At 46.7% G+C, this 22,189-nt stretch overlaps 1 protein-coding gene across 5 annotated transcripts in view; it reads right to left on the reverse strand.

Moving 5' to 3' along the window:
• Window positions 1-22,189, reverse strand: part of DNM2 (dynamin 2) — a 114,252-nt gene that overhangs the window by 86,182 nt on the left and 5,881 nt on the right. For all 5 annotated transcript variants that reach the window (XM_088479041.1, XM_088479039.1, XM_088479038.1 and 2 more), the window contains exons 2-3: window positions 10,155-10,228; window positions 7,490-7,639 (exon numbers count right to left, since the gene is read on the reverse strand). In XM_088479041.1, coding sequence (XP_088335167.1) covers window positions 7,490-7,639; window positions 10,155-10,228 — 224 coding nt within the window. The remainder of the gene's footprint in view (window positions 1-7,489; window positions 7,640-10,154; window positions 10,229-22,189) is intronic.

Consider the following 22,189-nt stretch of genomic DNA (forward strand, 5'->3'; position numbering starts at 1 on the left):
CACAGAGCCACCCCCCACCTTCTGCATTCTACATTACCCAGATAAAGCATAATATTGTACAAGCTGTGAACAGGGGGCACCCTGCAACTTTCTGTGCCTGCTTCCGCACACCGGCTGTGGGGGGGAGAAAAAGATCCAGAGCGAGAAGAATATCACAGGATTCCAAGGGGATAGAAAGAGAGGAAAACTACCATCACTATGCACTGCCCACAGGTAGGACAACATTATCTCTTTGTTGTTGTTTTAGGTGGATGACCTTTAATATGTAGAGCATGAATACGTATCCCCATAAATTACATTTTATATCAACTTCTTCATAACTCGTAATTTTGCCTGTGGTCTAAGAAGGCAGCATACCAAATAAAAGCATGTAATATGTAAAAAAAATACAAACTGCTCGGCTAGATTACATATAAACAATCTATTGTTTTCTCTTATTTCAGATAAAACAGGAGATACGGTAAGAACTTACCTTTGTTATCTCTGTTTCTACGAAGTCCATAGGGTCCACAGGGTTGACCTTGGGGTATAGCTGGAGCTGGATCCACGGGCACCACGCAGTTAAAGCTTTGCTGCTCCCAGGATGCACTTGGGTCCGTCCTCATCTATACCCCGCCCCCGGCCACAGGCACCTCAGTTGGTAAGCAGCTAAGGCCGGAGGAGGAGACTAAACAGAGAGAAGGAAGACTGGAACACACAAGAAACCATACTCACAGAAATGGGAGACGGAAAACCGGTGATCAGCCACACAGCCCATATGAAGTCAGGTGCGTCAGGGCGGGCGCCCTGTGGACCCTATGGACTTCGTAGAAACAGAGATAACAAAGGTAAGTTCTTACCATATCTTTTGTTTTCTACTTCAGGGTCCATAGGGGGTCCACAGGGTTGACCTTGGGGATGTCCCAAAGCAGTTCAACTAAGGGCGGGGACGCTCCTGTGCTGAAAGGAGTACCCGGCGCCCAAAGGATCCATCCTGAGAGGCGAAGGTGTCAAACGCATAGAACCTCAAAAACGTTTGAATTGAAGACCAAGTGGCCGCCTTACACAGCTGAACAGCGGAGGCGCCACGTCTAGCAGCCCAAGAGGGACCCACAGAACGAGTGGAATGAGCCTTAACAGAGGCTGGCACAGGTAAACCCTCCTGTGCATAAGCCTCAAAAATAACAGAACGAAGCCAACGGCTAACGTTTGCTTGTTGGCAGGCCAACCCCTCTTGTGAAAACCGAAGAGGACAAACAATGAATCAGACTTCCTAACCGGAGCAGTCCGGTCCACATAGATTCTAAGTGCCCGGACTACATCTAAGGAAGCCTCACCAGCTGAAAGATCAGGTGACTGAAAAGCTAGCACAACAAGTTCCTGATTAATGTGGAACTTTGAGACCACTTTGGGCAAAAACTCAGGACGAGTGCGGAGCAACGCTCTGTCCTGATGAAAAATCAGAAAAGGGGGGCGACAGGAAAGCGCTCCCAACTCTGACACCCTCCTGGCAGAAGCAATTGCTGGGAGAAAAACGGTCTTGAACGTCAGCCACTTGAGGTCCACCACCTCAAGAGGCTCAAAAGGAGGACCCTGCAAGACCCGTAGCACCACCGCCAAGTCCCAAGGAGCCACAGGAGGCACGAAGGGAGGCTGGATCCTGAGAACACCCTGGAAAAAGGTGTGAACATCCGGTAGTGTAGCAATCCGTCGCTGAAACCACACGGACAAAGCAGACACATGAACCTTCAGAGAGGCCAGGCGTAAGCCGAGGTCCAAACACGATTGAAGGAACTCCAAGATTCTGGAAACCCGGAACACCTGAGGATCATAGTTTCTGGATTCACACCACTGAAAGTAAGTGCGCCACACCCTGTGGTAAATCCGTGCGGAGGCAGGCTTGCGTGCCCTAAGCATGGTACCAATGACCGAACTGGAGAAACCCCTAGACCCAAGACGGCTGTCTCAAGAGCCACGCCGTCAAAGACAGCCGACCCAGATCCGGGTAAAGGCAGGGCCCCTGAGACAACAGGTCCAGACGCTGAGGAAGAAGGTACGGAGCGTCGATGGAGAGGCACCTCAGTTCGTAGTACCAAGGACGTCTGGGCCACGCCAGAGCAACCAGCACGAGCGTGCCGCCGTCCTGCTTGAATTTCCGCAGAACCCGAGGAAGTAAGGATATCGGAGGAAACAGATACGCCAGGTGAAACGTCCATTTCACCGACAGCGCGTCTACCAGACTGGCGCCTGCGTCTCTTGTCCTTCACCCGTAAACGGGCAACTTGTGATTGTGACGGGAGGCCATCAAGTCCAGCTCCGGCAGCCCCCACCTGTCCACGAGTAGCTGAAACACCTCTGGGTGAAGCGACCATTCCCCGGGATGCACGTCGTGACGGCTGAGGAAGTCCGCCTCCCAATTGAGGACTCCGGGAATGAAGACTGCCGAGATCGCTGGAATGTGACACTCCGCCCAAGCAAGGATGCAAGACACCTCCGACATCGCTGTCCGACTTAGAGTTCCTCCTTGGTGGTTGATATACGCCACCGTGGTGGCGTTGTCGGACTGCACCTGAACCGCCTTTCCATGAAGAGCGGGACCGGACGACTGCAGGGCCCGTTAAACCGCCCGCAGTTCCAGAATGTTGATGGGAAGAAGAGCTTCTTCCGCAGACCAACGACCCTGAAGTGACAACGAGCCGGTCACTGCCCCCCAACCCCGAAGACTGGCATCCGTCGTGAGCAGGACCCAGTCCGGGATCCAAAAGGGGCACCCCCCGACCAGATGAGCTGTCTGAAGCCACCAAGCCAAAGACTGCCGAACCTCCGGGGACAACACCAGCAACTGAGAGCGGATCCAGTGAGGTAATCCGTTCCATTCCGATAGAATCAGCCTCTGCAGGGGCCGGGAATGGAACTGGGCAAATTCCACCATGTCGTATGTTGACACCATGGAGCCCAAAACCCTCATAGCCGAATGGACCGACAGGCGGCAACTGCTCAGGCAACTGTGTATTCTCAGCTGCAGGGAGGATACCTTCTCCGGGGTCAGGAAGATCCTTTGCTGACGAGAATCCAGCAGGGCTCCCAAATGAACCATCCGCTGAGATGGAATCAGGGAGGACTTTTGCCAATTTATCAGCCACCCGTGCGCTTGCAGGCAAGCGACCGTCAAGTGGAGATGATGAAGCAGTACCTCCGGGGAACTCGCCAGCAACAGGAGGTCGTCCAGATACGGTAGTAGCCGTACATTCTGGTTCCGAATATGTGCGGCCATGACCGCCATAATCTTCGTGAACACCCTCGGTGCCGTGGAGAGACCAAAGGGTAGCGCCCGGAACTGGTAATGGTGTTGAAGGATAGCGAACCTCAGATACCGCTGGTGCGAAGGTGCTATCGGAACATGGAGGTAGGCGTCCTGGATATCCAGGGATACCATGTAATCCCCCGGTTCCATCGCCAGAATGATGGAACGTAACGTTTCCATCCTGAACTTGGGAACTCTGAGGAATTTGTTCAGAGACTTCAAGTTGAGGAAAGGGCTATGAGAACCATTGGGTTTCTGCACCAGAAACAGAGAAGAATAGTACCCCGTCCCTCGTTGTAATTGAGGAACGGGAACAATGACCCCTGCTGTCAGCAAGGACTCTATAGCTTCCTGAATCTGTAAAGACTTGGTCGTATCCTGAGAAGGACTTGTGCAGAAAAACTGGTGGGGCGGACTGTGCCGAAAAGACAGGGCGTACCCCTGGGAGACCACTTCTCGAACCCAGGCATCCGTGGTGGTATTGTGCCAGCACTGGGCAAATAGAAGAAGTCGGCCTCCCACTCTGGGGTCCCCCAGAGGGAGGCCCGTCCCATCAGGCAGAAGGTTTATCTTCCTGCTTGGAAGAAGGGCGCCTGGCACTCCAGGGCTGCTTCTTGGGCTTAGAAGCGGCCTTGGTCGTCGACTGCCTCGGGAAGGACTGACCTTTGGCCTTGCCCTGAACCCGAAAGGACCGAAAAGCAGAGCTCCGTACCTTGGTAGGAGCAGTAGCCGAAGGGAGGAAGGCTGATTTAGACTTAGCCAGAGTGTCCACAATTTTGTCCAAGTCTGGACCAAAAAGCAACTCCCCATTAAAAAGTAAGGCCTCCAGGCCCTTTTTGGAGTCAGCGTCAGCTCTCCAAGACCTCAGCCACAAGGACCGACGCGCCGACACAGCTGCAGCCGACACCCGAGAGGTTAGCAGGCTTGCGTCTTACGATGCTTCCCCAATGTAGGAAGCCGCATCCCTCATTTGACCTATCAATGCTCTCTGGATCTCCGGAGCATCTTCCGGAAAGGTATCCTCTAAAGCATTGGCCCAGCTCTCGATGGCCTTAGCCGTCCAAGAGATGGCCATGGACGGACGGGCCACCGCCCCCGAGAGAGAGTAGATAGACTTCAAACAAGTCTCCACCTTCCTGTCCGTGGGATCTTTCAGGGAGGAGATCGACGGCAAAGGCAGCATAGCGCTTTTAATTAAGCGGGTAACGTGGGAATCCACCGCTGGAGGAGTTTCCCACTTCCTGCAATGAGCCTCCGGAAACGGATAGTTCGAAGCCAACCGCTTCTGCGGTTGGAACCTCTTGCTGGGCAACTGCCAGGCCCCTGCCATATGATCCGTCAATTGATTGGACAGGGGAAAAACCGTCGAAGCTACCTTGGCCTTTTTAAAATTTGGGTATTTTGACCTGGGGGCGTGCACATCCTCCTCAATGTGAAGGATGGCCCGCACCGCCCTAACCAATGCCGGCACATTAATGGAAGACTTAGCCTCCATCTCCTGGGCCCCGGCATCCGAGTCAGAGTCCTCATGGATCTCCCAGTCATCCGAAGACACGTCCGTGTACTGAGCCGCCAGTGAAGCCGGAAAGGAACGCTTGGACGCCCGTGGGGGCAAATCACTGTGCAACATATTTTGAAAAGCCGATGACGAAGCCGCCAGACTCTGAACAGAGCTGGAGAGGACGTCCACCCAAGGCGGGGGCACTGCCTGAGGATACCCCTGAGAAGGTACCATCGATTGCTGCGGCACCGTGGGGGATTGCACGTATACCGGCAAACCCGCATAAGGACCCACAGTCTGAGACCCGGGAGGAGACTGCACCAGACGAGTCACACTCGGGGAACGGGGGATGGTAGGCTGGGGCAACGCCCTAGAAGGGGCCGCAGTCGGGACCGCAAGCCGGTCCACTATCGACGCCAGCACTTGCGTAAACATCGCCCACGGAGGGTCCTGCGCCACCGGGGGATTAGAGGGTCCAGGTACCAACTGGCACCGCCCGCACAGACCGTCCTGAGACAAATCTGCCCCGTCAACCCCTGCCGAACAGCGTCGGCAGGAAAACAACACAGGAGCCTCGGAGCGCTCATTCCCCTCATCAGACATGACACAAACTTTTTTTGCAATAAAAGTGTCTCACCGAAACGAGGTAAGGCGTATAACACCCACGCACTCCCAAGTATGCAACCCAAACAGCCCACAATATGGTACTGAGGAGCACACCGCAGTATGTGACGGACCTCACAAATACGTAGATTTATATAAGTGAGGTACCCAGAAAGAACACCCCTCCCCCACGCACCTGCGGGCCGTAGGAGAAGGAAAGGGATAGGTAAAAAGCTGACAGTAAGTAGAAAATAAGCACAGACAGCAGCACTAGCAAAAGTCACATACCATGCAGAGAAGTATTACTCACTGCACCTTCCGCTACAATCAACATCCCAGATTCAGTGTCTGGGAGGGCTATAGCGCTGCGAACACCGTCCTGAACAGGGGAGAGGTACGCAGGGGGACTGGTCCACTGTAAGCCTGCCTGGGAGCTCTGCAATGCTGCCTGAGGAAGATGGCCGCTGGAGAGCTCTGAGGAGGAGTGGCCAGGAGATAACAGCCCAGCGACGCCAGCACACATGAGAGAAGGCGCGCTGGGCTGAGGGGAGGAGCGCTGAAGCAGGGAAGGCTGCCTCCCCTGCTAGTACTAAACCCCCGGGGAAGCCGGTTCCCCGCCGGTACTTACACCCCGGGGGCCAGCGGTCACGCGGGGTATTCCTGAAGAGGGGGAGCCCGCCGCCGCTACTAGCGCCGCCGGTCTATCCCCAGAGACCGGCGGCATGAAGACTGCATTATCCCCGCGTGCAGCGCTGACAGGCTTACCTGGCCCCTTCAGTCCGGCAGCAGTCAGTGGGAGCTCCCGGAGCCACGCTAGTACTGACTCCGGGGTCCCGCTGCGATCCCCGGGCCAGTACCGGCGTCGCAGCGCCAGCGGGGCTGTTGGAGCGGCAGCGTAGACGTCCAGATGGACAGTCTGATGCTGCCGCTCTGAAGACAGTAAAAATAAAATAATAAAATCTTCGTTTTTTAAAAAAAAAAATAAAGCTTAGGGGCTGCTTATGCAGCCCCACTGCGCAGGGTGACCCGACTCCGGCCGGGCACCAACTAAAACTGAGGTGCCTGTGGCCGGGGGCGGGGTATAGAGGACGGACCCAAGTGCATCCTGGGAGCAGCAAAGCTTTAACTGCGTGGTGCCCGTGGATACAGATCCAGCTATACCCCAAGGTCAACCCTGTGGACCCCCTATGGACCCTGAAGTAGAAACCTTTGATTTGCAGATTTAATACATGTATGGTCTTCTCTAGTCCCCTGTGCAGGGCTTTAATCACGTCTCTGGCCTGAGCGGACGTTTGCGCAGCCTACAGTCTACAGGGCAGAAGTAGAAGCCATGGGGAGGGAGACATCATGGATTCCGCAGGTGATATAATTTATAATAGAAGCCACAGAGGAGGCGTGGTGAGTGAGGGGACTTTTTTCCCTGAACAAAGCAACTTGCATATGAACTTACAGGGAGGATGGGGGATGCCATGTCACTGGTTGCCAGAAGCAAATTCTGTGTAGCAAGCAAAAGTGCAGAGATTACCATGGCAACAAAATACAAGGGTTAAAAGGTGCCGTGCGACAGCCACGCTTGAAAGGACGCTGAAAATACATGTGTTATCAGCCAGAAGCAGTCACGCTCTCACCAGCAAGTGGTTGTCATTAGCGAATTTTAAAATACTCAGGAAATCTACTTATTCTCTTAATTTGACTGTAAACTTTTGGGGGCCGAAAGTCATTCCTTTCCTTTTGTCTATTAGGCCTCAAAAACAGGTTAAAGAGCTTTATACCCAGTGGCCCTACATAGACTTATCCAGACTGCGCCACATTATTGCAGTTAGCTGTGCTCTATACATTTCCTGAGGATATACAATGAAATGTAACTCAATTCTGCCGGAAAGTGTATTATCTAAAAATAACACAGTAATGGAAGTGGCTTGACTTAGATCATACAAAAGGAGCATGTCCAAAGGGTGGGCACAGACTGGTCACTTCACGTACTGAAAACAATTTCAGTGTGGCTGAACACATTGGCTTTGATCATCCAAATTAATTATTTCCTCTATCATGATAACTAGCAGCTGTGTGTCTGCAGACCCTTAAGCCCCGTCACTACTCACCATGGGGGGAATATACACGCAGGTTGATGGGGACAGGTGAGATGCCTTTGTTTGATCCAGTTACTCGCTCGGTTTCTGCTTCGATTTCCTGACGAACTTCATCAAAATCTGTGAATTTTTTGGATTTACAGTGTAGGAATTCAGCATATTCTGGAGAGCAGAACAAAGTGCAGGTTATATGTCAGACAATATTACAGGTTCATATTAAAGAAATTTATTAACATTTGTGTTGCACCAGCAAACACCACAAATAAAGGCACGACCACCATCAGATTGTAACCAGACGCTTACTATATTTCTATAAACAATATTTAAGCGTTCCATTTTATTAAACAAGTACTAACATATAGTATAGCTCCCCCCTATCTGTCACCCTGTGGGAGGAACAGAGTCCATGTCACATAGCTCCCTCCTGTCTGTGTCACCCTGTGGTGGGAGGCAAAGACTCCATGTCACATAGCTCCCTCCTGTCTGTGTCACCCTGTGGTGGGAGGGACAAACTCCATGTCACATAGCTCTCTCCTGTCTGTGTCACCCTGTGGTGGGAGGGACAGACCCCATGTCACATAGCTCCCTCCTGTCTGTGTCACCCTGTGGTGGGAGGCAAAGACTCCATGTCACATAGCTCCCTCCTGTCTGTGTCACCCTGTGGTGGGAGGGACAGACTCCATGTCACATAGCTTCCTCCTGTCTGTGTCAGCATGTGGTGGGAGGAAAAGACTCCATGCCACATAGCTTCCTCCTGTCTGTGTCAGCATGTGGTGGGAGGCAAAGACTCCATGTCACATAGCTCCCTCCGGTCTGTGTCACCCTGTGGTGGGAGGCAAAGACTCCATGTCACATAGCTCCCTCCTGTCTGTGTCACCCTGTGGTGGGAGGCAAAGACTCCATGTCACATAGCTCCCTCCTGTCTGTGTCACTCTGTGGTGGGAGGGACAGACCCCATGTCACATAGCTCCCTCCTGTCTGTGTCACCCTGTGGTGGGAGGGACAGACCCCATGTCACATAGCTCCCTCCTGTCTGTGTCAGCATGTGGTGGGAGGCAAAGACTCCATGTCACATAGCTCCCTCCGGTCTGTGTCACCCTGTGGTGGGAGGGACAGACCCCATGTCTGGTACCAAGCCTTTATAAAACGATATCAGGAGTCTATTATTCATGCAAATTTATACAACTGAAAACAAATGTTATTGCTTCATTTCATTATTTAGTGAGCTTGATCCCTGTGTGAGTGACACATCTAATCAGATGCATGTAATAGCCCCTTTGCTGTTGAGTTCTCTCACTCCTGTGGGACTCATCGTCTGCACTTTTAATGTATGTCACCATCATCCGCAGTGAAGGGGTTAAAAGCACAACATCTGTCAGACACAGAAATACCTTAGTTTTAGTGATCATCAGCTGTATAGAAATAGAATAATGGTATAACGTCCACTAACATATGAGGTCTCCACAGGATAACATTTTTCTAACATTATAATGTTTATTAGCAGAAGAAAAAAATAATTGCAATATAATTTTTAGCATCCCTGACGCTCCCTCACAAGGAATATTCTACTTTTTGGTTGTATTAAAAAACTTTTAAAAAACATATTCTCTCCAATGCTGGCAATCCAGTTTCATCATACACACATCTAATATTAAACATATTAAGTTGAAATGTATTAAAGGGGAAATACACATTCTGCTGGATACATGAGCGCCCTGTTTATGTTTTCTAAGGGTTAATCGCAACTCATCTTGCAAAACGTTTCTGTAAAATGTAATCGGTTACTAAATTTACGATCTAGTTACAAATCGTAGTTCAGCCAAAGGGAAACTGTCCAACAGGTTCTACCTGTAGGAAATGGCTTTAAGTAGCTTGTGAGACAGGAGAGAGAGATAGATGGGCTGTTTTAGCGGGGCGCTGCGCCCTGCCATCCTTCAGGAGGGCAAAAAGCGCCCTGCCCTCACCACTAAGACACCCTGCGGGTGCCGTCTTCACCCGCGGGTCGCAGTGTCCCGCGGATGGGGAAATGTGCGGCGACCCTGTCATCGCCGGTGAATAGACGCTGGGCGCATGCGTCCAGCATCTATTGTACCTGTCAGCAGCGCTTGGGGGCTGCCCAACGTGTCCGTAAGTGCCAGGCGCGCCCCCAAGAGTGACGAAAAGTTGCCGGGTATTATAGACACGCCCCCTTTTCAATGGACACGCCCCCTTTTCGGGTGCCACCGGCACTAGAGTGAACACTAAGATAGCTAGATAAATCGATCTAACATTGGAATGAGTATCCTGCATGCCATTAGCTGTTGTGGAACTACAAGTCTCATCATACAGTCATTCCACAATAGCTGGAGCTCCGCAGACTGCCTTCCATTGTTCTAGTGGAGGACTTCAAAATGAATTCACATTTATTTGCACAGAGTACAGTCAGTGGATATAAAGAATGATAAGCCTGGCTTATGGCCACAGACTACTCGCTGCTGCAGAATGTTCCCTGTACAATCTGATATATAGTCCCTGTGCTTATACAAGTCTCTTCCCGGCAGGGTACAGGAGCAGAAATCACCCAGGGCACACCAGGCCATTAGACTGGAATTCGGCAGCTCACTCCCAGGAAGCAGCACAAAGGCAGAGGCTAGACATGACGTTTATAAAGAAAAAAAAAGGGGCGTAGTAGTGGTACCTGTCTTAGAAAATATGAGCTGGAGGATGAGGGGGCGACGTGTGACAATTCCAGATCCACGGGGCAGGAAATCTCTGCAAGAAATCACAACAAAGGTTTGAGATCAAAATTTGCAGCAGGTTTCTATTAGGTGTCAATGTCTTCAGTCACTCTTAACCTACACAGGTTTATAGACCACAGATAGCAGAAAGAGAACATTAAATGTTTAATATAGTACAAAGTGTACAGACGTGATGTAGCCCACATGACTGTTGCAGAACCCAGCTACAGCGGACGTGGTTTAGCAGCACAGTAACAAACATTACATTTCACATAAGTGCTATAAGGTAAATGTACACCACATGCTAATCCATAGCAACTCCTTAATGCTCTGCTAGGGACAGCAGCATGGAGAGGTCCGAGTGAGAAGAGACTTCAGACTAGAGGGAAGATGTATCAAACCTTCGAGAGAGATAAAGAGAAGAAGCTACCAATCAGCTTATAGCTGTCATTTATAAAATCATCATCTATAAAATGACAGTTAGAATCTGATTGCTTGCTATGGGCAACTTCTCCACTTTATCGCACTAAGGGAATTAAATTGTATTTGGGCACCTGTAAGAAATGGGCGTCTGACGGGCGATATTCTATTGTTTTGCTCACCGGCGTGAGTGTCCCAGGCGTCTATTACTTATCGCGCATGTCAATGCACAGAGATTAAACAGTGCAAACTACTGGGCGCAGAGTTTGGGCACCCAAATGCCCGACTTTGGAAAGATTTCTGCTTACCGCCTCAGGAGGCCGCTGGGCAGTAATAATGAGCGACCTCTGCACTGGCACCCAGCCAACACAAACAATTGAATAGCTCCCGTCACTTTAGATGGGAGCTGCGGGCACGAGTAACCAACTGAATTCCTTCCTCAAAGGTTTGATACATCTCCCCCTGGATGAACAAAGATACCGTTACAGTCAGACGTCTCCGGTCTGTAGCGAGCTCTGCACGTCACCAGTGAGACAGACACCAGCACAGGTAGGCTAAACCACAGGGGTGACCGAGGATCACTTCATGTGCGCTGGATGAGACACCACAGAATTTGCATCTCTTACTTGTTCTTGTAGTTTACACATTTAAAGCATTTCTATATATTATAAAAGGGTTTTACCACCTAATACATAAATATTACTAAAAACTAGGGATGTGCAGGCTCGGTTCTACTAGGTTCCGTTTGGTTTTTTTTACCGAATCTTATTGGCTATCCAAAACTCGTGACAGCTGAAACCCAATAAGATTCGGGAAAAAAAACCGAACGGAAGCGAGTAGAACCGAGCCTGCACATCCCTACTAAAAACCCCTTTTCCCCCCAATAACATTTTTGTATTTAGTGATTACCTAAACCTGGGACCCCTGCCAATCACTTGTTACTGGGCTCTAGCCATAACAAGATGCAATCTCCGTACATCCCATACAGCCTGCACCAAGAGCTGATTCAGAGAGGTCCCAGCTATAGGGGACTACCAAGTGCCTTCTAAGTACAGGTACTGGTGAGGTCTGGGGAGATGGACTACCACCAAATACAATTAATGGAACGGGAGGGTATTAAATGAAATGCATCAAGTCCCTTTAAGATGCCCCTGCCATACTTTTAGCAAAACACAATAAAATCAAACACGGTCCTCAAGGCACCCTAACAGACCAGGATTTTAGGATAGCCATGCTTCACCACAGGTGGCTCAATTAGTACCTCAGTCAATTTGATTTAACCACATTTGCTCAACCATGGATATCTCTAAAACATGAACTGTTGGGGTTCCTTAAGGACCGCACTTGGGAAATTTCTGGGCCTTGGAAGAAAGATTTGCCTTGGAGTGCCTGTCAGATCAGAACATTTAGGAAGAAAGGGTCAAATTCAGAGATGCACGTAATGCCAATATCTTTGCAGAACGAGCATGTTTACTATTGCGCAGCTATTGCAATGAGATTACGCTTGTACAGAGGAACCACTTGCAATGCGAGTGACAGGTAGTCAGCGTTTGGGGGGTAGTAATGAGAGAGTGGTCAGCAGGTGTGTCTAACAGTTTAAAAGCCATTTCATAGGAGTGCATAAATTAGCCATTTCGTTCTCAAGTGCAGCATGGGAGCTCTGTGCGTGTCAGGAAAGCAGCAGGGTTTCAGGCAGATCAGACTTGACTAGCATACTGCATGACTGCCCGATGTTTCCGATGATTATGCTGGTGCACGTCAACGGACGGATATGGGAAGACAGCAGTGGGAGTCCCTAGACTCGGCTGTCCTTTTGAAGGCATTAGCATATTTTAGCAACTGCGATCCGTGAGCGAATGCAGTTGCGATTGCATTACCGTTCGTCTGTGAATCAGGCCCAAAGTACAAAACGGCATTTACGAGTCAAATATATAATGCAGTGTATTATAACCAAACATTCTATCCGGGACAGGTGCAAAGGTCCACAAGGATGGTGATGATGAGAAAGATTTGATGGAATTTGATATGGCTTGGAGAGGACCGATACTGGTGGCCACAGAAATTGCAAGTGGAAGTTGTTGCCAAGTCTCTCTTATTTTTTTGGACCCATCGAGACAGTTTATTAACCCCTTGATGACGTGAGAGAATTGCACTGTAGTGTGAAAAAGATCTCTTTACAGATGAGAGTAATAGACTGTAAATTGTGCCTGAGTAAAGTGATTGGTGCAGGATAAGTTTGATTTTTTAATTCACAAATGTCTGATAAATACCCCAATTTCTTGTCATGTTAAGGTACAATGATGTCTGCTCATATCAGCCCTTTAAATTGCCCATGAAACAGCCGTCTGAAAATGACCCAGGAATGTCTGTAACTTACCCCATCCCATTGGGCAATTAGCAGACACAATTTTTCCCCCTTGTATCTACTGTGGGATAACAGTCTGAACATCTCTCAGAATAATGGATTAGGCATATGAGGATTGCAAACAAAAACATTCTAAGTATCAGAAGTTACATCAACATTTAAAAAAAAAAATTCCGTTTTTTTTACTGAACATCACCTCAGATAACCCTGAACCCAGGAATAGAGCAAGAAGGAGGTTGTTTTTTTTTTTTTTTTTATTTGGACAACAAACTGAGAAGCGTGGTAAATGGCAATTATATTGCAGGTAGCCAGTAGTGTAATGCTCTGATAATGAAGCACGGCTTAGGGGAGTGCATTCTGCATTGTAATATACACAATATATTTTTCGCTCGGGCCCACAAGTTGCAGAGGAAGGAAGGCAGCAGAGCGGTTGTTTGTTTGTTAACCTTGATTGTGACAAACAGAAATATGCCTGGTCTCTGTGCCATGTGCTGCGTCAGGCCTCTGATAACCTTAGCACCGGTATTATTCAGCTGGGCACAGGACCAGCAGGAAGCGCACAGATACACATAGGAAAATGCATGGTGTCATCCTGTAGTGAAAAAAATATAACACATTGTTATATATATATATATATAACAAAATAACATATAGAACATCTAAACCAGTACAACAAGACAGAAAATAGAAACCAGTGACTAGATTAATCGTATGACTAGGACTAGCAATGTGCAGGTCTTATGGTAAAGACATTGAAAGTGCGATAATAACAGGAAATAAAAAAGGCATATGGGCCAGCCTGACAACTAGGAATATTTTCTTCAAAAATGTAACAGCTTTATTAACAAAAAGGAAAAAAACAAACAAAAAAAAACAGACAGTAGGGAGTAAGGGAGGGGAAATAGATACATGGGGAGAGGAAAACACTGTAGCACCTGATTTACCAATAAATATAGGACCAAAATGCTTGCAAATATGACTAATTCAAGTGGGGCTGATTTATTTGATAGACATTCTATATTTCCTGGCATCATTAGATGAATACCAAGGGCCCCAGGGCTCATGAAAGGCCTGGATTGTGTCATGAAGTAGACTTGAGATAATCATAGAAGCCAGATTCTGCAGATAAATGTATTAATAGCCGACACTGCTGGGTTTCCAAATTATTGGCGGCTTGAAATTCGCCTGTTACAAACATTACACATCAGTCTGTTAAGTGAAGTAACCAGGTTCACTCAGTCATAGTCAGTGGATCGTGGGGGAGTTGTACTTAATTTGTGCCATTAAAGATAATAGATTGCTCCAGGGAAAATCGTTCCTCTGACCACAGCAGCCAAATCGCAACAGACAATCTGAGCAACCATAGGGTTGCTCAGAAGTCCAATGGAGCGACCGATTTCTGCTCAATGGTGCGCCTTTGTGCTCACGACGGTAGATTATATCTGCACCCAGTGGGCTTCTCGGAAGAGCGCCCTTTGGCTGCAGCATTAGCATAATTTCGCAGTAATGGTTGTGACAAAATTCACAGCTGCTACTGCTTAGCGTCCACCTCTAGATCACCCCCAATAGCAATATGGGTGCTGAACATGGAAGGAACGTATCCGTGTTCGTGGAACATACTTTGCGTGTTTTCACACTGCACAAGCTCCGGAGCTGAGTGTACGAAAGTACCAGCAAGGCAGTGTCATACGTAGAGCATCACCATTAGCCACTGAGAAGTCAACACTGGGTTACAACAGGGTGTTCCTCGCTTAGGCAAAAGTTCAATGTGAGCGTGGTCAAGTTGGACGCAAGCATAAATTTGACTGTTTCCAGGTGTATAATCTGAACCAACTATAGGCTGGTGCAAGTGCGCACAGCTTATGATGATTATCCAATCAAGGGCCTGAATCCAAGATTTAAGCGAATGCAATTGCAACCTCTTATGGATCACAGTTGCTAAAATATGCCAAAGCATAGCCAAAGCATAGCCAAGCATAGGGACGCCCACTGCTGCCTTCTCATATACGTCTGGTGACGTGCATCAGCATAAACTTCTGTAACATTTACAAGCTGCGTGGCTGCCCGATTTGTGTCAGTCAAGTCTGACCTGCTTCAAACAATGGGGCTCTCCTGACACGCTCAATCTGCGTAAATATGGACACTGCGTAAATTTCGGAATCAGGCCCCAAGCGTACAGATAGCGGACTTCAGCCATAATGCATTCAACTCCGCATCAGGCCCGGTTACATCTGTATTAAGTTTTTGTGCAACAGCCTGCTCTAGCCCTGGGAGTAAACCACTCTAAATATATTTTGGGTAGTGCAAGAGTTTGAAGACAAAGGGCCGAATTCAATTCAGTGCGATGATAAATAGCAGCAGGAGGGAGCTCCCGCAGCTATTCAAATACACCACTGTTTTGTTGGCTAAAGGATTTCTTCTCGCACCCCACTGGGGATGCGAGGAGAAATCCGACAAAAGTGCGGGGCGCGCAGCTGTTTGCCGACTTAGTGCCATGTTCAATTAGTGGCGAAAACTGACGTGTTTTCGCCAAAAAAAACCTGCAAAATTTTCGCCAAAAAATGCGAAAATGGCAACAGGTGAAAAAAAACTGGACCAGGGCGAAAAAAAAAAAGCAAAATCCCTATTTTTGGCTAAAAATGTGGGGATTTCTTTCAGAACCCTTTGGACAACCGCCCCCCCCAATGATAAATTGCACTGTACAACAAATTAATACTTTTAATTTGTTTCCTTTCTAAAAATAGTCATACATTACTAATTAGAGGTCAAGAAAAACTAAAATGATTTCAGAATGTTTTTACTAGCTCTATTTTTTGAGCTGCACTACTTGCACTATACTGTATGTACATTAGTAATATAGTCATAGTGAAAAGCTATTTTAAAATAATCTGATATTTTCTTGATAGAAAATAAATAACAGTTGTTTAATTCAATCAATCACAAATAAGAACACAAAACAAAACAAACATACAGCATACGAAAGTACTATGTAATATAGTGACCTATTCATGGTGGTGCTTTCTCTTTGCTTGTCGCTTGTACTCCTCTTCTGGGGCGTCTCTTGTCACTGTCTAACAGTAGTGATTCGCCTACCCCGATATCTTTGTTCCATTGCTGAAATGTCTTGGTGGAATCACTCACTATGCTTGTCACTCAGTGCACCACAGTTATCTTGTGTGGGTAATCCCATGAATCGCATATATTTGTATAGGGGAGGGGACAAATAACTGATTCATGTAATTGGGTGATTAGGCCCCGCCCCCTCTGCACGGAATGCAGATTGCTGGTAAGATTCTCTCCATTCTGCCCACTTCACTAGGAATACCCCTACATCATCATAAATGGGCTAGATCTTGGAACTCAGAGCTAACAAGAGTTTTAAATGTCATATTCATTCTTTGCATGCTGACATCAATTAAAAGTAACTATTTTCACATCGGAAACATTTTCATTGTTGTGCAGTGTTACCAGAGAAAATATTTGTAAGTTGCGTAAGGCCAAAAAAAAAAAAACACTGCAAATTTTGGGCGAAAAAAAAAAAATAGTTCAAAATGGTTTTAACGTATTGAATCTGAATTTTCAATGGGCGGTATGAATGCGTCAAGTGTTTTAAATATCGCACAAGGTCGTAGCAGGCGGGTTTTTTTTTAGTTTTTTAAAATTGTGTTTTTACGACACGAAAATATACTTGCACCCATTTTAACGTATCCCCAATTTATGTGGAACAGTAGTTTCCTGGAAAAAATATTTTTTTTATCTTTTGTAAACTTTTTTTTAGTTTATCGCCCAAAATTTGCGCAGTCCTTTTTCGGAAAAGTACGCAACTTACAATTTTTTTGCCCCCGGTAATTTATCATAAAGGCGGAGGGGGAGTGGTGGAGGGGGCATTGTCCAAAGGGTTCTGAAAGAAGTCCCCACATTTTTAGCCATAAATAGGGATTTTGCTTTTTTTTTTTCGCCTGGTCTGGGATGGAGAAAACTTTTCTCCAGTTTTTTTTCGCCTGTTGCAGTTTGCCTGCTTTTTGGCGAAAACGTCAGTTTTCGCCGCTAATTGAATATGGCCCTTAGTGCCTGGCACTTTAGTCAGAGCAGCCGGTTACCGCGCCTTAACACCCAGGTTAAGTCGCAAGAATCGACATTCTCTGACTTTACCAATTCCCGACAAGGCAAACAGCACGGTGTATTGAACAGCTGCGGGAACTCCCTCCTGCGGGTATTCATCATCGCACTGAATTGAATTCTGCCCAAAGAGCGGAATTCAATTGTTTGTGCTGGCGGCTATCAGTGATGGGTTCCCAACGAAGCAATTAAATTGTTGCTCCGTTTGGGCGCAATAGCCGCCGGCATTTCTGCTCACGGCCTTCTGAGGTGGCGAGCAGAAATGTGCAATAAGCCCTGGTTTTGGGTGCCCAAACTGCTGTTTGGGCATGCTAACCAGGACTTTAGATGGGTTTAGCCATTTTACATGACTAAAGCCGGTCTGATTAGACACAAGCGCCATAATGAAACAACTGAATTGCAACATTGGGCGCCCGTTAATTAGCACGTCTTAAACAACTAAATCGCCCCAAAGATGGATTTTCCTTTATGAAAATTATACATTCATAAAACATTTGCTATACATTTCAGGGTTGAAATCGCCTAGATGTAAAACAGGACAAATGTGAAGGGCTCATACACGCGCGCCCTTGGAACAGGTAAAAGGGCATGACAATGAAAAGGATGCTTTAGTGATAAGTTTTAAACGTGTTTTCCCAGGATACTTCATACTATCAGCAATACAATCTGCTTCTCAGTCATCATATTTTCCATGTAATTTTCATAAACATGCGGAAAGGAGAAAAAAAACAACAGGAAATAAATCAATTAAAATTGTATTATTTAATATATGTTTTTTTAAGCAAAACCTCCAGAAGTGCCATGTTTATATCTTTTGCGCCTGACGGCCTCTCACTATGCTACAAATGGGCCATCCTGTAGTGTTGTCTATAGCTAAGCAATGCTACATATACCAATGAGGGTTATCTCACATTGAGACCCAGCTGCTTCAGGCCTGCACACAATGCCACCTATTTCATATCTGCCTAAATGAAGTTTACATCAGTCGCACTTTTAAGCAGTGTTCGTAAATAACCCAGAGGGATTTCACGTTGTCAAAACCATCAACTTTTCATTCTTGACATAAAATAAAAATGTAACATAAGCCTATACTTAAAAGCATTGCTGCCTTACCGCTTACCCATATGTGATAATGACACGTTATTAGACTGTTTTTATACAAGAGGTGAGGTCATGGGACCTTAGAGCACAACCAGGAAGTTTGTCAGCTTATTACCTGGGTGGTTATAAATGAACCAGCACATAAGAATACAATGATGTTAGGGGGAAGATAAAGAATAGAAACTAGGATTAAGAAAGGGATGAGACATGCAGTGGATGGTCTCACTGCGCTGCAGGATTTAGTAGCACAGCACAGAGGAAGGAAGCATGAAGCAGAGCACTGACACAGTACGTCCAGCTCTAGTAATTGAGCTCTGCATGAGATTCCTTCCGCAGGCTGAGCCATGTCTGCATCAGACCTCGCCGTCTGATGTCCCAGCCCTTGTTTAACACATGCCTATGACCGCAGGACATCCCTAGGCCAGGAGAGCGTGCAGGGCGAAGCAGCAGAGATTGCTCTGATACCATCAGGTAAGGGAACCGAACTGCATTGGCTGAGACATGGTCAAAGCTTACTTCTCTGTAATACAGAAGAGGCGAGTGAGACAGTGACTGGTCTAATTTCACAGGCCACAGTGTACCAGCAAAGAACATTTTCTCCAAAAGAAATAACACGATATGAAAAGGCAACTTACGGTGGACAAAATCCATAAGTAACAATTAGGTCTGAGCACAATTTGGACATACATGTTCACGGTGAAACTGCGCACATCTGATTATCTGCTCTATCAACCCCATCATTGCGTGGTAAAGTAATGAAAATGTGACATAGACGGACGTTGGATTTTGCTACAAGGCCAGAAGAGAAGGTGTGTGGCCAGCGTTAGGGTCACGGTGAATAAAAGAGGAGGACTTGGGAAAGTTCCTGGTCCTTTACTTGGATAAAAGTTTACCGGCATGCAATTATATCCCCTATGAAAGGCTCGTTGGAGTATATGCCGGAACTATGGTCCTCAAGGAATAGATTTAGTGCACTATACACATGATCTCTGAATAAATGAGCACATGGAGGCTGACACCACAGGTTGTGTACCATTTCTGGGAAAGGACTGCAGAGGGTGTGACCTGTTTGGATTCAGCTTATCTGAGACACCAGCAGTTTAGCAAACAGCACGCAATATTTACAGTCAGTTACAAGCCGAGCGGAAAGCACCTACCATTAAACCTGCACAGGTCAGAGGCCGCTCAATATTTTACACTGCACAGCTTAAGAGATTTCCTGCGTGTAACAATATTTGTCCTCTTGGTGCCACAAAACAAATGACAGCCGGCGGTTACACCGGCAGCAGATTAATCACACTCACGGGTGGACAAGATAAAGTATAAATTCTGAGCCAGCCTTGATAATCAGGTGCCTGGGAGATGAGAAGTTTGATCCCAAATAGGTAACTGGATAATGTGAAGGTGCTGTAGTTTCTTTGCAATTAGGGTATTTCCAACTTTAATGTTTGTGTGCATAAGACATTAAACAGGAATATTGTCAACAGAAAGAGCATTGCACAATATAAAGTCCACATATTTATCCGGCAGGCTCCTGACATGTGATGGCCTGGTAACCTGCATCAGGCAAAGTTCAGCCTAGCCTCCAGTGACATTTTATCTATCATCTCTCATAAGAGAAATGAGAAATTCAAATTACCAGCACATGGATGTCTGCAGGCACAAAATACTGTATATCAATTTCTATAGGATACTATTATAAAGACAGAAGGAAGAGGATTCAAACTCAGACCCCCTAAATAAAAGTCATACATATCAGATACAATATATGGGGAGGTTCCTATGATAGAGTCAATGTTATTATAAATCCAGACCAAGGGATGATAATGTGCCCAGGGCCTGGATCTTTGCCAGATTTGACCATACAGGGCACCATTAGTACAGTCAGGTGATGACAGCATAAACAAGGTTGGCTCAATCCCACTTCACAGCTTGAGTTGTCGTCTGGCGCAAGGACCACAGGAGATGGCCGTGAATGACAACCCACACTCCTGGCACACATGGTCAGATGTGGTCATCGTCTGAGTGCGATCGCCGCCCTTGCGATCGCCGCCCTTCTCCACCATCATCTGATCAGCACAATGCATGCTGCCACGTATGGCAAGTTACGCCTGAATCCACTTCATTGGTCATTAAGATTGTAGCGTGAGTCAGCACTTTTATGTACCTGGCATAAACCATTCCCTTGAGAAACTGTGATGACCAAACATCTTCCTATTGGTACTAACGGAAAACTCTGCTCCCACACAGAGCTAATGGTTTAGCCCACCATATGGCTGCCTAACGCCTTGGTATAGAGTGACAATGGGGTGCACTTTAATATCCAAAACACAACTTGCGCGATCAAAAAGTTTTCCTGATGATACAAACCGTAGAATACATTAGCAGGAGAAAAATATGTAAACTCTGAGAGACGAGAGGAACATATAGCACAATATGGGATTTATAACCAATGTGTTAATAATAAACCTTTGCTCAGGTATGGGATATCCTAAATGCAGTTAGCAAACAATCTGCTCTCAGAAACTGTATTTCAGAAGAATTTACCTTAAGGGCTTGTGGTAGGTTTACTCTGAGCTTAGTGACAGCAGCATAAACAGCACTGCAAATAGGCTTCATATAACCCAATAAACTGCAGACAATATACACGAGGGTGCAAGCTGAATGGCGGATATAACATGAATGAAGTAAACATGTCGTCCAGTGCTAGACGATAGCAGTCATAGATTAGTGACCTCCGCTCAATGGGTACAGGGGAAGCTATACAGCAAATCGGTTGCTGTGGTAAAAAAATTATTTATTTACAAGAACATGAGGAACTATATATCATGTTACCTTCCTGTTCTCGTTATTAATTAAAGAGAGATGAGAAAGACTCAGCAGCACTCCAGTGGTTTACAAAGAAACATGGCTGCCGAGATCACGTTTTTTTCAGGGAGATAACCGAATAAAAAAACCACAAACTCTGCCTTTGGATTTGTAACTCGCAGCGAGATCGATAAATACTAAACTGATGCTGGAAACATTGGGATACATTTTTAAATGAAATGGTTTTAAACCTGGTCTAAACTACAACTCACAGCATTCTCTCTCAGCCAGGGTTTAACATCAACAGGGAGCTATAAGCAGCTGTGGCAACTTCATAAGCCAGCATTTATTATTTTTGGTATGATAACTGACAAAATCCAGATACATAGACTAGTAACAGTAGTTTTTGCCCAGTGCATGGGTTATATTGCTGTCTTGGTAGATAACGCTGTACACCTGGACTCATTGGTTCTGTTAGGACACAGGTTCTCAAACTCGGTCCTCAGGACCCCAAACAGTGCATGTTTTGCAGGTCTCCTCACATAATTACTAGTGAAACTGTTAGCTGCATCTGTGGATCTTTTAAATCGTGTCAGTGACTAATGAATACACCTGTGCACCTGCTGGGTGACCTGCAAAAAGTGAAGTGTGTGGGGTCCTAAGGACAGAGTTTGAGAACCACTGTGTTAGGACCACAGAAAATGTAAAGTATGCATAAAAGATAATATAATTAACAAGACAGTGCCACAAAGCCTTCACCTTACAGTATTTATCCACAGAATGAGTGCAGGTGCGGTGATGTTTTGGCGTGGCCTCTTCTGTGTAATGTGTGCAAGAGTTATGCTTGGTGCAGTATGAGGATTAAACAATCCTATAGTATAACTAATGCAGATTTAGAATAAGAGAGAAAAAGAAAGATAACACATAATGCAGTATTATGGGCCTGAATCATGGGCAGCACAGACAGTGTAATGGTTAGCGTTACTGCCTCACAGCACTGAGGTCGTGGGTTCGATTGCCACCATGGCCCTAACTGTGTGGAGTTTGTATATTCTCCCTGTGCTTGCGTGGGTTTCCTCCGGGTGCTCCGGTTTCCTCCCACACTCCAAAAATATACTGGTAGGTTAATTGGCTCCAAACATTAAAAAAAATTAACCCTAGTGTGTATGTTTGTGAGCATGT

The sequence above is a fragment of the Taudactylus pleione genome, unplaced genomic scaffold, assembly GCF_031769625.1.
Source record: "Taudactylus pleione unplaced genomic scaffold, aTauple2 ptg000226l, whole genome shotgun sequence".
Classification (NCBI taxonomy): domain Eukaryota; kingdom Metazoa; phylum Chordata; class Amphibia; order Anura; family Myobatrachidae; genus Taudactylus; species Taudactylus pleione.